The sequence below is a fragment of the Chelonia mydas genome, chromosome 19, assembly GCF_015237465.2.
Source record: "Chelonia mydas isolate rCheMyd1 chromosome 19, rCheMyd1.pri.v2, whole genome shotgun sequence".
In the NCBI taxonomy this organism is placed as follows: domain Eukaryota; kingdom Metazoa; phylum Chordata; order Testudines; family Cheloniidae; genus Chelonia; species Chelonia mydas.
The window spans coordinates 6,862,859-6,876,030 of NC_051259.2; the positions used below are offsets into that span (position 1 = coordinate 6,862,859).

At 43.7% G+C, this 13,172-nt stretch overlaps 1 protein-coding gene across 5 annotated transcripts in view; it reads right to left on the bottom strand.

Moving 5' to 3' along the window:
- The window catches only part of ZBTB8OS (zinc finger and BTB domain containing 8 opposite strand), a 60,176-nt gene that overhangs the window by 40,970 nt on the left and 6,034 nt on the right, over positions 1–13,172 (bottom strand). For 3 of the 5 annotated variants that reach the window (XM_043532040.1, XM_043532041.1, XM_043532042.1), the window contains exons 3-6: positions 11,121–11,242; positions 10,761–10,843; positions 10,311–10,363; positions 1,498–1,531 (exon numbers count right to left, since the gene is read on the bottom strand). In XM_043532040.1, the coding sequence (XP_043387975.1) occupies positions 1,498–1,531; positions 10,311–10,363; positions 10,761–10,843; positions 11,121–11,242 (292 nt within the window). Of the gene's footprint in view, positions 1–147; positions 1,532–5,067; positions 7,388–8,638; positions 8,676–10,310; positions 10,364–10,760; positions 10,844–11,120; positions 11,243–13,172 lie in introns of those variants that run through there. The other 2 variants (XM_007067579.4, XM_037882033.2) reach the window with 2 other exon arrangements.

The following is a 13,172-nucleotide window of genomic DNA, read 5'->3' on the forward strand; positions in this document are numbered from 1 at the left end:
GTTTGCATCCTCAAATGAACAGGATTCACACTACTGAAGCTTTTTAATTTAGAGTACCTATAAACAGAGTTGCTTTGAAATAAGAATATTAGAAGTGCAATCTTTACAAAGTGTTTTTGTTTTGTTTTGTTTTTTTAAACAAAAAAAAAAGTGTTCAGGACTTGCATTAAACTGCCAGAGGGGATTGGTTAGGCACTATAGGGGAGATTTTCAGGCACCTACAATTTAGGAACACAAGTCCTACTTTCAATTGGACTTGTGACATAAATCCTTTCATGCATATTTGGAAGTCTTTGTTTTCAGTCGATAAGATGTCCAAAGGCCATTGGGCACTCAAAGCAAAAACCACAGTATATTAAGTAAAGTGACAAGTGAGACTCTGATGGCTAAAACATAAAATTTAAAATACAATTTAATTTTAAAATTTTGTAAACTTAAATACAGATCATACTTCAAGAATTTGATTTGACTACACAAGGCAAATGGCAGTAGAGAATTGAGCCCCTAAACTAGATTGCTGAGCTGTGTGAAAGGCAACTTTCCCTGTTCCTGGATCTGTCTTTTTAATCCTTAAGAACCATCTTTGTAGAATGCTCAGTTATGTGGACTCAGCAAAACCTTTAGACCCTAGAAACACTAAATTCTTAGTGGTAAGTGCTACAACACTTCAAAAGGGAAATGCAAAAAAGAAACACTAGCAGTGCAGAATGGGGGGAGCTCATGAGTGGGGAATGTCAGCCATATGAAGAGAAGCCACAGCTCTCTCCCATACCCACTTCCTAGTTTTCTCTTTTCTCCCAACAAAGCTGCAGGAGAACAATGACTTTCATGAGTTAAAGGTAAACAAAAGGTTCTTGAACAAGCTTTGAAATAGGAGGCTATAGACTCAGTATCAACAATGGGCCTGATTCTCAGCTGTATCCCAGCCCCCTTCACACTGCTCCAGTGACCTAAAGTGACAGCAAACCTGGCAGAAATGGCCTTTAGAGAATTACACCCTGCCTGCCCCAGGACAGTTCTATGCCACTATTTCCTTATAACCCCCAGTGTAGGAAATGTCAGGACAGAGATGGAGTGTGGCCAGAGCATGCTTGTGCTGTGGTTATGTGGGGCATATCTATTGCAGCTGGAGGCTGAAAGTAGACATGAGATGGCTAAATTTCAACAGGGGCTGAACAGGCCTTCAGACAGTCCAAGTGCTAGTCCACACTAGAAGTGCTGCAGCTGCGCCTCTGGTGAAGACACTCAATGCCAATGGGAGAGAGCTGCTCCCACCAACATAGCGCTGTCCACATTGACACCACTCGGGGTGAGGCGGCCTATTCATGCTCCTGAGCAACATAAGTTATACCGACATAACCTGTAGTATAGACAAGCCCTTAGAATGCAAGGAGTGCAAGTAGAATTTGAACCTGTTTTTGGCATGTCCATTCTCCATTCATTAAGGCCTATATATTTTAAATGAGTATTTAAAATATAAATTGGTTTGTTTCTTACCTTCCAAAGTTTTACCCAGCAAGTGTCACACCTCCTAAAAGCAAAGCATTTTCTTGCATTATTACAATAACATTTTCATATAGTATCTTTTACATACTCTCAAAACACTTTTACAGTTAAATGAAAGTTACATAGAAAAGGGGAAAAATTAACTTTTAATTTTAACAGGTATCAATTATGGAGATACTTCCAGAAGAGACTTAAAAATAGCTGAAGTTGAGGTGAAAAGATACATAAGGCTGTTCTAAACTCAAGGAGCTGCAAATGTGGTTCTTACCTACAATAGCAAATTTCTTATCCGTTGTTCAGCTGCTCCTGTGCTTCCAAGCATAGGCCAATATAGACCACATGCATACATATTTTTAAAAAACTATATTATCAAATACCAAAGTGTCTAGATTTTATGGAGGGGCAGAGGAGACCAGTGCTAAGATAAGTGAATAAAGGGGAGAGAGAGAGAGAGAGAGAGAGAGAGAGAAAGCATGTGAGGTTGTTCACAGTAAATCAATAGAAGGCTTTGAAATCAGGATCCAAATTAGTCAATGGGGTAATTCTATTGAAGTGAGTAGACGGAGTTACTTCATGGATGAGTTGGGCCACAGAGGACATTTTTTCCCCACTATGCACTGAAACAGATGAGGATCTAATAGTATCTGTGATGAGTATGGGGTTACACTTGTTTTAATGTGTGAGAAAGTAGACAGAAGCATTCTGCACAAGCTGAAATCTATCAAACCTACACTATCTGTAAATGCATGAACCATGCTCTTTTCAAAGATGCAGCCTTCCCAAAAGGTAATGCATATATTTAAAAATAAATATGAAATACAATTAAGAGTATGCCCCAAAATAAAAAAAGTGAGACACCTATTTATGTTTAATCTGAGCAGGAAACTTTTATTTTTTAAAAATAGAGCATTCCTTTTGCATCTAAAACTATTTTTTAAAAGTTTACTCACATTTATTTTTAACTACCAGACTGGAGAAGTTTCATTTTGTTAGATACATATTTACATTTGTGTAGTCATTTGTCGTTAATAAAATCAACTACTTTTATTTTAAAACAGTGAATTTTCATAGTTTTCAATTCTTTACAGATAAATACACTTTGACAAAAGATTTTTTTAAATTTAAATTATTGCTATATTGTATATATATTTGAATTCCTTTCAAATGTACTATAATAAATATGGCATGAGTGAAATATAAATGGAAAAAAGACTGTCCTTTAATATTAAAGATATAACAAATGTCAAATTTCACCCACAAACACAAGCCCTTCATCTGCAGGGGAGCTACATATGCACCTGTGAGGTCAGCACTTTCCACCCCTCCCAAAAAATAAAAGTTATTGCATTTAAATATTTTAAAATATAACATGTTTTCAGAGTATAGATTTTTTCAAAGCCAGAACAGGTTGGGTATGACCAAAAATCCGACAGATCTTTGGAGTTTATTGAGGAAGGGGGCTCAGTCCAGTTGTTGGTGAAAATGTGTACGTCATAGGAAAACATCAGAATTGGCAACCATGTTGATAGTTTCAGCAGTCTAAAGACTGCATGGGAATAGAAGCTGAACCACCTTCCCCATTCCTTGAGAAGGTCCCCATGGAATAGGCCTAAGCGACCATCCCGGCTTGTGGAAGAAGCTTGTACTGCTATTGGCTGTGGTGCCTTTATTTTTACAGACTGAGGCTTTTGCTCTCCAGAGATTTTGTTCAGGAACCCCAAAATACACTGAAAAAGACCTTTGCGGAGGGTGCCCATATGGTGGTGAGAGAGAGCCTTCATTTTCATATTTGCAAGCAGAGCATTGCACAGGAAATCCATTTCAACTTTAGCAGTGAGGTGGGCCCATACAGATGCCAGGGAGTGCCAGTTCGCTCATTCAGGGCCCAGCTGAATGATTCCAAGAGGCACCAATTTCAAGTCTCTCCTGACTTTTCCAGATGGTTCCACTGAATGCCCACCATTTTCCATGTTTAGAAAAATAAATTAATATCTAACATTTCACATTTTCTCCACAGAGAACATTATTTCCCCCCCCGCCCCGTCCCCATGATTTGAGCTCAAGCACCACCCACTCCCTGCCTCTCACAGGTAGTGCCTTTTATTGCAGGAGAAATATCCCAGCCTCCTCTTAGGACACCCTGCCCTTCTTACAGCAACAGCCCTCCCTCCTGCCCTCTGCTTAGCCCACCACCCTTCACAGGGGCTCTGGCCACCATCTAGTTACAGGGGCAGGAGGCCCCCCCTCAAATACTGTCATACAGAGATAGTACCTCTAGTTCCAGCACCTATAGGTGAGGCTGCACCCCTTGGCTTTGATTTCCATCAGACAAGGGTTTAGTTTTGTTCAATGGCTTTCAGCACCCCTCCCACCCACCACACACACTAAAAATTGTTCCAGCACCTGGCCTCACCCCACCTCCCCCATTCTTACCTCTAGCCCCATCATGGGCTAGCCCTGGCCACCCTGCCCCCTCTATCCCCTCAGGATGGGCCCCAACCTCCCCTGCAGGGTCTTCCGCTCATGCTTCCACTGCTGCTGCCCCTTTAGCTTTCCTCACACTGGGGACCGTGCTACCCCCCTGCCCCATGCCAAAAATCGACCCGACATGCCACATCCAGCCCCACCTGAAACTCCTTCAGGCACCAACGGGAACCGAACCCGACCCGCCCGAGGCTGCTCTGGTGACAGAATTCCAACTCGACGCCCCATTGGCTGAATACAGCCACCTGACAGCCAATGGGAAGTTGGGCTAACTATCCTGTCTTCCTTCCCCCTCCCCTGTGATAGGTCAAGTAAGATGACTGATTGATTGACAGCCACATGGTCCAATAGAACTCCTTCCTGATTAGCTGCTTTGAGTGGGTGGGACCTGACCCAGTGCTCAAACAGCTCTGTGGAGTAAACAAAGCTCCGCAGAGCTTCCCGCCAGCCCCGCGTCAACTCCACGCTGCTATTGGCTGAACAAATCGGCAGACCGTTTCTGCCCAATGGGGTGAGGAGTTGCCTCGAGTGAGGGACAGGGGCTGGCCTGGGTGGGAGATTGTCCCCGTTCACCCCCCGGCACTCAGAGAGGTGACGTCTGTTGGTTCCACTCTTATGCTATAAACCCTCTGCTCTCTGGCTCCAACCCACTAGCCAGCGTTGGCCCAGCCATGTCCTGCTGAGGGCCGGCTTCCCTCATGGCCCAGGCTGGTTCCCCCCACCTCATATTGTGCACCGTATTACACACCCACCTCACTCGCATCAGCTCAACTAGTTCTCAGGCTCGCACACATCTCACTCCAACAGGCAAACGGGACATCACCCCAATGCAGCCAGCTCTGGGGTGGAGGACAGCAGCAGGCAGCCAACACAACTGTACATCTTGCGACAGCCTGAGGGAGGGGCAGTTTAGCCAATATGTCATTGCCCATGTGTAACAGAGTTGCAGAGGGTCAACTGGAGGGAGAGGGAAGGAAAGTGGTGACGGTATTTGCCCTGCTCCACCTACAAAACTAACCCCACCACTCTATCTCACCTCCAGGAGATGCTGCTCTCGGTAGATGGTTATAACACCTGCACAATTAAGTCAACTTTATTTCACACTATACATGCAACTAAATTGAAGAGATTTTTAAATGGACATGTGCACAGTAACATGATTGTAAGAAAACCCGTTCGTCCCTTTAAAGGCGGTCTTAAGTGAAACATTTTAAAAAAGAAAGCTGCTTAAAGTGGGCAGCCCTTTCTACGCTTTGTAATTATTTTCTCAAAATACAATGGAAGAAGGGAAGGGTACTAAACACAGTATTAACCTTTCCTAGTTATAGTACAATAGACTCTTCTTTTTTGAGGTAGTGGGCAGTGGGGTTCGTTAGGGTGATGATGTCCCAGTTTTATAGGGACAGTCCTGATATTTGGGGCTTTGTCTTATATAGACAACTATTACCCCCAACCCGCATCCCAATTTTTCACACTTGGTGTCTGGTCACCCTAGTTCTGACATGCTATACTGAGCCAAATAGAGACAACTGCAGATAAGATGTTACTGATACCTGTCGGTGATTCGCTCCTTCCCTCTTTCAAACATCCCACTTCCTATGCTGATAATAAAAGGAGAGCTAGTAAGTGGTCATTTCAAAAAGATGACAATTGTCCTGCATGGATCCTATATGCAATAATGCATGCAAACCTATATGCAATAATGTTCAAACAGCAAAGAACCGTTACTCGCACAGTTAACTTGTACACTATTGTGAAAGATACGGGTCCCAATTCTAGTTTGCCCCTGGCAGCATGAAGGTGCCTTAGAGCTGCTGAAAATATAATTTACTCACTCCTGCCCCCCAAAAAACTCCACTTGCTGTAATTATTCTCTTTCTCCTCCCCACTAACACACCCACACCCATCCCTTGCTAGTAAAGGCCAACCCAAAATATACGTTAGCATTTAAAGACAGACATAGGAACCTTCCGCACTGTTTACTTGCAAGGTCTCAGAACTGTATAGCACAACGAAGAATGGTGAAGTTTACACACACTTCTCTGTAGGAAAGGTGTTCAGTCAGAGTTTGCCTCCTGCATGACAATGCATTGTCCTACAGTGGAGGAATGTTCTGTACCGTTTCTACGGTCTTAAGAAAGAAGTAGCCAGTTTATTGACTGCCATCACGGGAACAGGAGAGAAGTGCCCTTCATATTCCAAGATCTAATTGTTCTGGGACATGCAGATCCTGGTAGACTCCCTTCTACCCCAGAAGTGGTGAATGCAGCCTCTGCTTGTGGGAAGGGCAAGAGGAAACATTAGTACTGTACTACACTCACATGGACACATGCTTCATTACAGTAGGAGTTCACCAGTGTTCTATGGAGGAGATCCAGTACCACCTAGTGGCATCTTTTCACTTTAACACAGACAAGTCAAGATGACTTTTATCATGGTAAATCCTTTCATTAGGCCAGACTAGCAGCAGAGATCTCAAGGTCTGTCTACACACCAACTTACCCATGTGGCTTACCCATGCCAGCCGACTCAGGCTTGCAGGGCTCTGGGTGTGGGGTTGTTTCACTGCTGTGTAGACTTCCAAGCTTGGCCTGGGGCCCAAGCTCTGGGACCCTGTGAGGCAGGAGGGTCCCAGAGCCTGGGCCCCAGCCTGAAAGTCTACCCAGCAATGGAACAGCCCCACAGCCTGAGCCCAAGTTGGTTGGCATGGCCCAGCCATGGGTTTTAGTTTGCTGTGTAGACATGCCCTCGGAGGCTTTAAATAAAGTGAAACAGAGATGCCACTTTGGAATGAGCAAATTAAAATCTATATCAAAACAGTGCAAAACAGAGGAGAGGTAGTTTCTCTAAAAGAAGGCAAAAAAGTGTTCAGATCTATGACAATCTAGTCTTCTCCCACTCCTGCTAACTCAATAAAATATATTTTTGGCTAATAAAAATAACCCCCTTTTGATTTCCCCACCTACATTCAAAAGGAACCCAGTACCAATGCTGGCCTTTAAAAAATCGATATAAAAGTATCAGTGCTACTGAGAGACTCCCTACAAATCCCTTTCTTTTCACCAGAGAAACCTAGCTCTCCTTTCTGGATATGCAGTTCCCAGCCTGGTTCACCATCCTCAGAGTAAAATCATAGGTGGCTATTCCCTGTGATTCCTCCTCCCAGCTGATGGAGCATCTTATTGGGTCTAAGTATTACAATACATTTATAGCCAATTGTTCCATTATTTCCAGACGGATGACAGCGTTCGTGTGGGACCTTTGCCAGCAATGACAAGTATTCACTCCTTTCAGCAGTTTTCTTCTTGTTTTAGATATCGATGATCACAAACACTTCTGGAGTCCCTTCTTCATAGATCTGCATTGCTGAATAAGTTATTGCCTTGACCTCAGTACCCTAGAGGGAATGGGCACAGGAAATTAGAGTTTGTAAACCATGAGCCCCAGCAGTGGCTCTGTATGAATCACAGCAATACATGAATATTTACTGGCTTCCTGGGAATGCTATTCAGTTTACAGTAGTTTTCAAACTGGGGTATATGTACCCCTAGGTGTATGTGAGCTCTCGTTAGGGGGTACATAAGAAAAATCCTGTAGTGGCAGACAACGCATTTTATTTAGTACAGAGATTTTCAAACTGTGGCGGGGTGCCCCCTAGGGGTGTGTGGAAGAACATTTGGGGATGAGCGGGGACACAAGGTGGCTTGGGCCAGCGATGCCAGGCAGCTCAGGGAGGGAGTGCCACCTCCACCCCCTGCCTGACCTCTGTGAAAACCTCCAGAAGCTGTTGCTAAATGGAAGGCAGAAATTGGGGAGAGGCACATGATCCCACACACCCTCCCCCACCTATGTCAGATAGGGGCATGCAGTAGACTATATTATTTCGAAAGGGGTACAGAGCCTAAAAAAAGAAAAGGAGTACTTGTGGCACCTTAGAGACTAACCAATTTATTTGAGCATAAGCTTTCGTGAGCTACAGCTCAATTCATCGGATGCTAAGGTGCCACAAGTCCTCCTTTTCTTTTTGCGAATACAGACTAACACGGCTGCTACTCAAGAGCCTAAAAAGTTTGAAAACCGCTTAGTTTAAAAAAAAAAAAAATCCTTCCCCAGAAGCACAGCTATGCTGCACTTGTTAGGAGTGTAAAGGTTGGGACATCACCATGTAGTAACTGGTCTAGGTCAGTGACTGATGGGAAAGTAGCAGAACAAAGTTACTTTCTGCACAGCACCAACTCCCATCAACTAGCCACAACAGAACACCACAGTTTGGGCGATGTGGGAGGGAAATCAGGAAGGATTATATTAGTTTATTACTGAACCTCTAGAGAATTTACAACAGAGCAACCTAATAACTATAATGCCAGTGTAAGCACCCTGACTTTGGATTGGTTTGCATTTCATTGGCTCAGCTAGACAACGGACTTCTCATTGCTGCTAGCTCATGAGTAATCACCCAGACACTCAGTTTCAGGAGTGCTAATTGCTGCATTCACAAATGGCAGTTAGTGAGCAAGAGCTTTGGTATCAGAGGCAATACTGGCATCTAATTACGCAGAAAAGTTTGTAACTGGCTCTCTTAATAACTTAGGAGAAAAGCCTTTGTCATACCCATGAAACCATAAGACACAGAGCAATTGTTACATACCTGAGGGTGTTTGGGTAAAGAGAACTCTTCCCCCCACCTTAGGGAACAAACAAAAAACAAACCCACAGATAAGTGTGAGGAGATTGTTGAAACTTTGGTTTAATTCAACAACTATCATTGCTGGAATCACCAGTGCAAGTGAGTCACTTAGAGGAAATCCACTTTGTGGAAAGGTCAGATTAACTCTCCTCAGTAGTTCTCTCATAGCGTAACTACTGACGTGGTGTGGAGGATAGTTACTATCTCAGAGAGCTGAGCCATCCCAGCAAAGATACTAGTTATTTGTACCTTGCTTGTTTAAATATATAAAAAGCCTCCTGTTCCAGGCTCTAGCCTCTTGGGCAATTTTACAAGCTACTAACAGAAGAAAAAAAAAGAAAAGTAATTCAGGGAAAACATACTACACCCTCTCTAGTAGTTAAAACATGTAACTCCCACTGTAGGGGAGAGAATGGCACACCATCCCTTGTGCCCCATGGAGGGGAATTTTTCCAACTAATTGCTGGAAAGGTCACTCCCATAAGCCAGGGTTGCTAGGAGAGGTGTGGGTGGGAGAGAGAAAGCATGAGCCAGTGGTTAGGCAGCAACCCATGACATAAAAGAATAGGGGTGGGGCTTTTCTACAGAATTCCTCTGTGATCTTGGGCAAGTCACAGCCTCTCACGGTCTCAGTTCCCCGATCTGTAAAATGGGGATGATAGCACTTCTACACCTCACAGGGGTTTTGTGAGGATAAATACGTTATAGCCTGTGAGGCACTAAGATAAAGGGCCTCAGAAAAGGACTTAAGATAGATAGAAGGGAGAGCAGAACAAACAAAGCCCATTTTCCTTTTCACTTATGCATTAGAGATTCACTCTTAACAGTTCCCCTATAGAACTGGGAGGACTGAAGTTATTCTGGTCCTTCCAAGTCTCCTCATGCAAGTACAATACACACAGTGTACCGTCAGCTACAACACTGAAAAGCTAATGCCCCCCAAAAAAATCCACTGAATCATCAACATGTATGTAAATGCTATAGAAGTTGTCCAGTGGGAGTGAAACTGGGCATCTATGGCATTGTCTAGACTAGGGCTACACCCACACCAGGTAAATGTATTAATTAACCATGTGCTAACATCCTAATCTTAATAAGGCTGCTATAGTTCAAACACTTTAAACTGGTCAAGATAAAACTTAAGGGGGAGCCTAGGGTTTAACTCCATCAGGTTAACATGTTCTGAAGTACAACTGCTTTGTCTCAATTAGAATTTTAGAAGAGGTTAGTTAGATTGAGCGAGCTCAATCTAACATCACACCTTTAAATCCTAGTCTAGAGAAGGCCTACAAAACAGGGAGAAGGAAGCGGAGAGACGTTGATTTGCCTACAGTCCCTGTATTGTATTAAGTAATTCCCTGAAGTTCTGGGCTCAGATTATTTTTATTTCCGGTCTGCTTCCAAGTCTTTGATAGCAACTGGCTGAAACACATCAGAATAATAAGTAGTATTATACAGTTTTACAAAGATTAGCTGATTAATCCTCATGAGAGAGAGCATGATAGATACTTAAATTTTATATACAGGACAGACACAGATAGAAGGACTTGCCCAAGGCCCCCCACTCCTTCCTAGTCTTTATTCACTGGTTTTCAGAATTTCACTCTTAAATGAGATGGTGTTGATTACTCACCCAATGGACCTTATTTTGTACCTCATTCGGTCAATGTGAAGCACTTTCACCTCCTGCAAGGAAAAAAGAAACAGGGAAAAAAGTTGCCATTAAGAGGACTTCTCATATTGATTTATGCCACCGGATGAAGACTCCCAGTGAACATGCCTCGATACAAAGCCAATATTCACATCACCATCGGAACCTAAAGCCAGCGTTTGAGCAGCCTCAGAGAGACACTGGTGTGCAGAATTCAGATGTACATAGAACAGTTATTATGGTATAATGGCATCTATTCATTAGCCTTTACAACAGCAAAACTAAGAATATGTGCCTTGCCTCTCCCTATCCTTGTGTCTACAATCCCCCTGATGTGTTGGCGGGTCTAAGTGTTTTGTTGGTTCCACCCTGTGTACCTAGGGCAGGTGTTGGTAGGGAATAGTCCTGTCCTGTAAGATGGAAGAGACTTACCCTGGGTACGAAGAACTGGTCAGCACTGAATTTATACAGCCACTCATTCAAGAAGTTATAGAGAAGAGAGAGCAGGTCATGTCCTACAGGATAGAAGCAGAGAGAGAAAGTGACTCAACCGGGAGCTCGGTCAAGAACTTCCCAAACATTCTTTCAGTCCGTATCAAAGGGGCAGTTTCCTGATGACAAAGTACTAGAAGATTCAGATTTCCTGCATGTAAATCTGTATTTAATAAATCGGTACCAGTACTACATCTAAGGAGCCAACTGAGATTGGCTCCTTAGATGTAGTACTGACCTTTTTATTCCAGTGCACTTCTCTTTCAACGAGTTCATACAATAGGCTCACTGCCTTCTTACCTTCTGCCTCCACTTCTATAGTATCCAAGGGTTCAACCGTCTCTGTATCCGTCATGTAGCCAAACATGGCCATAGCACACTGCTCAAATGTCTCTTCCAAGGTATCTCCCCAGGCATGTAACCTACAGACAGCAGCATTACTCCATCATACAATAGTAACAAAGAAAGTGGGGGGATGCAGATGAAAGATTGGGGTGCTAGTATAAGTGGGAAAGGAAGTGAATGCAGAGAAGTGCAGACCTGCCATTACCTATGAATAGGGGCATTTGGGAAGAAGATTAGGGAAGCACTGTTGAAATATTGCAAGAGGAAAGGAGCTTCCTTTTGGAGGGACAGAGTGGGAAAGTAGAAAATATTTTACTAAAAGAAGTGATGTCCTTCCTAAATATGGACAGTTGGCATGCATGGAAATAGATCATTTGGAAATAAAGAGGTAGCATGAACATCTGAGGTTGAAGAGAAGAGACAAGGAGCTGAAGAATTAAAACACCTCCATGTAGCTTAGACTTATTTCAGGAGCACTCTAGGCATACCTTTGTGACATTCTGTACCTTGGGGGAGCACCCTGTAACCCCACATATTCCTCATCTGTATATAATTGTGATATTACATATAAAACATGCCTTTAAGGTATCAGTGGGAAGGTTATGATCTGCTGAAAGTCATTTCTCTATGCATTAATGATATATATATATGGATGTGAAGTTATGAGAATTGTGTTGTATGGCTGTCACTAAAACATGCTGTAATTGGGGAATTAGCCAGATGATAGCTCACCAGAGGAAACAGCAAGGAAAGTAACCAACACCTGGGCAGGATGTCAAACAACCCATCAACCACCCTTGTCCAGCAAGGGAGCTACAACTCAATGACTCACTTGCATGAGGCCACACCAGAGGAATTGCTCAACCTTGCCTGGAGACTCAGCAGTGCCCTGAGACATGCCTGGACTTTTGTTCTACAACACAGGGGGCCCAGGCTTGGCCTTTTACTCCTTCACCCACCTACACTGCAAGCAACAAGGACACTCTGAAGACTCCAACTGAGTGGACTGGTCCAGATGTCAAGGGTGAAATCTGTGTACTTTGAACTGCAATATCCAGTGGGGTGAGAAAGACTCCTTAATCTAGTTGTTGCCCAGTCCATAGGGTTGAGAGTTTAGACTGCATGTTTATATTTTATTTCTGCTGGTAACTAATTGACTTTTTGCCTATCACTTAAAATCTATCTTTTGTAGTCAATACATTTGTTTTACTGTTTATCTTTACCAGTGAATTTGTCTGACGTGTGTGGTAAATCTGCTCAGGTTTTGCACAGGCTGGTGTATGTACACTTTCCATTGATGAAGTAGTGAACCAGTTACTAAATTTGCACTGCCCATCTTGAGCAGTGCAAGACGGTATATTCCTGAGGTCCAGTGCTGGGAGCTCCTGGCTCAATGCTGTCACCCCACCAGTTCCTGAGCCCAGGCCACAGTCTGTCCCCCCAGCTAGCTATTCTGAACCCTAGTCTGTGACCCCTAGCAGCCTTGTGTGCCCCACTCTCTGTCCTAACCTGGCTCTGCAGGCAGGGTGCAATGATGAACTTCTACTTGTGGGGGAATTCTGCTCCACTGTGCATGCACAGAAAATACATTCTGCCCCAGAAGTGCTGCAGTTCCACCTTTTGCCCACCAGAGGCTGCTGTGGTGCCAGAACAGCCAGCTGTGTTCAGGTGCTGTTGGCTGTTCTAGCGCCACAGCAGCCTCTGGTGGACAAAAGATGGAACTGCAGCACTTCTGGGGCAGAATGAATTTTCTGTGTGTGGGGGGGAAATTCTGTGTATGCACAGTGGCGCAGAATTCCCCCAGGAGTAAATTTCTGTGTGTAACCTCACTAAGATTAATTCTCCTATCACATTTGATGTAAATCAGGAGCAACTGTGAAGTCAGCAGGGTTGCATCAATGTAAACTGATGTGAGAGGAGAATTGGGCCAAATATATCCACTTTGAGCTTATGGAATGCATACTTAAGCATGCTGGGATGCAGGGGTGCTGGAACTAGGGGTGCAGC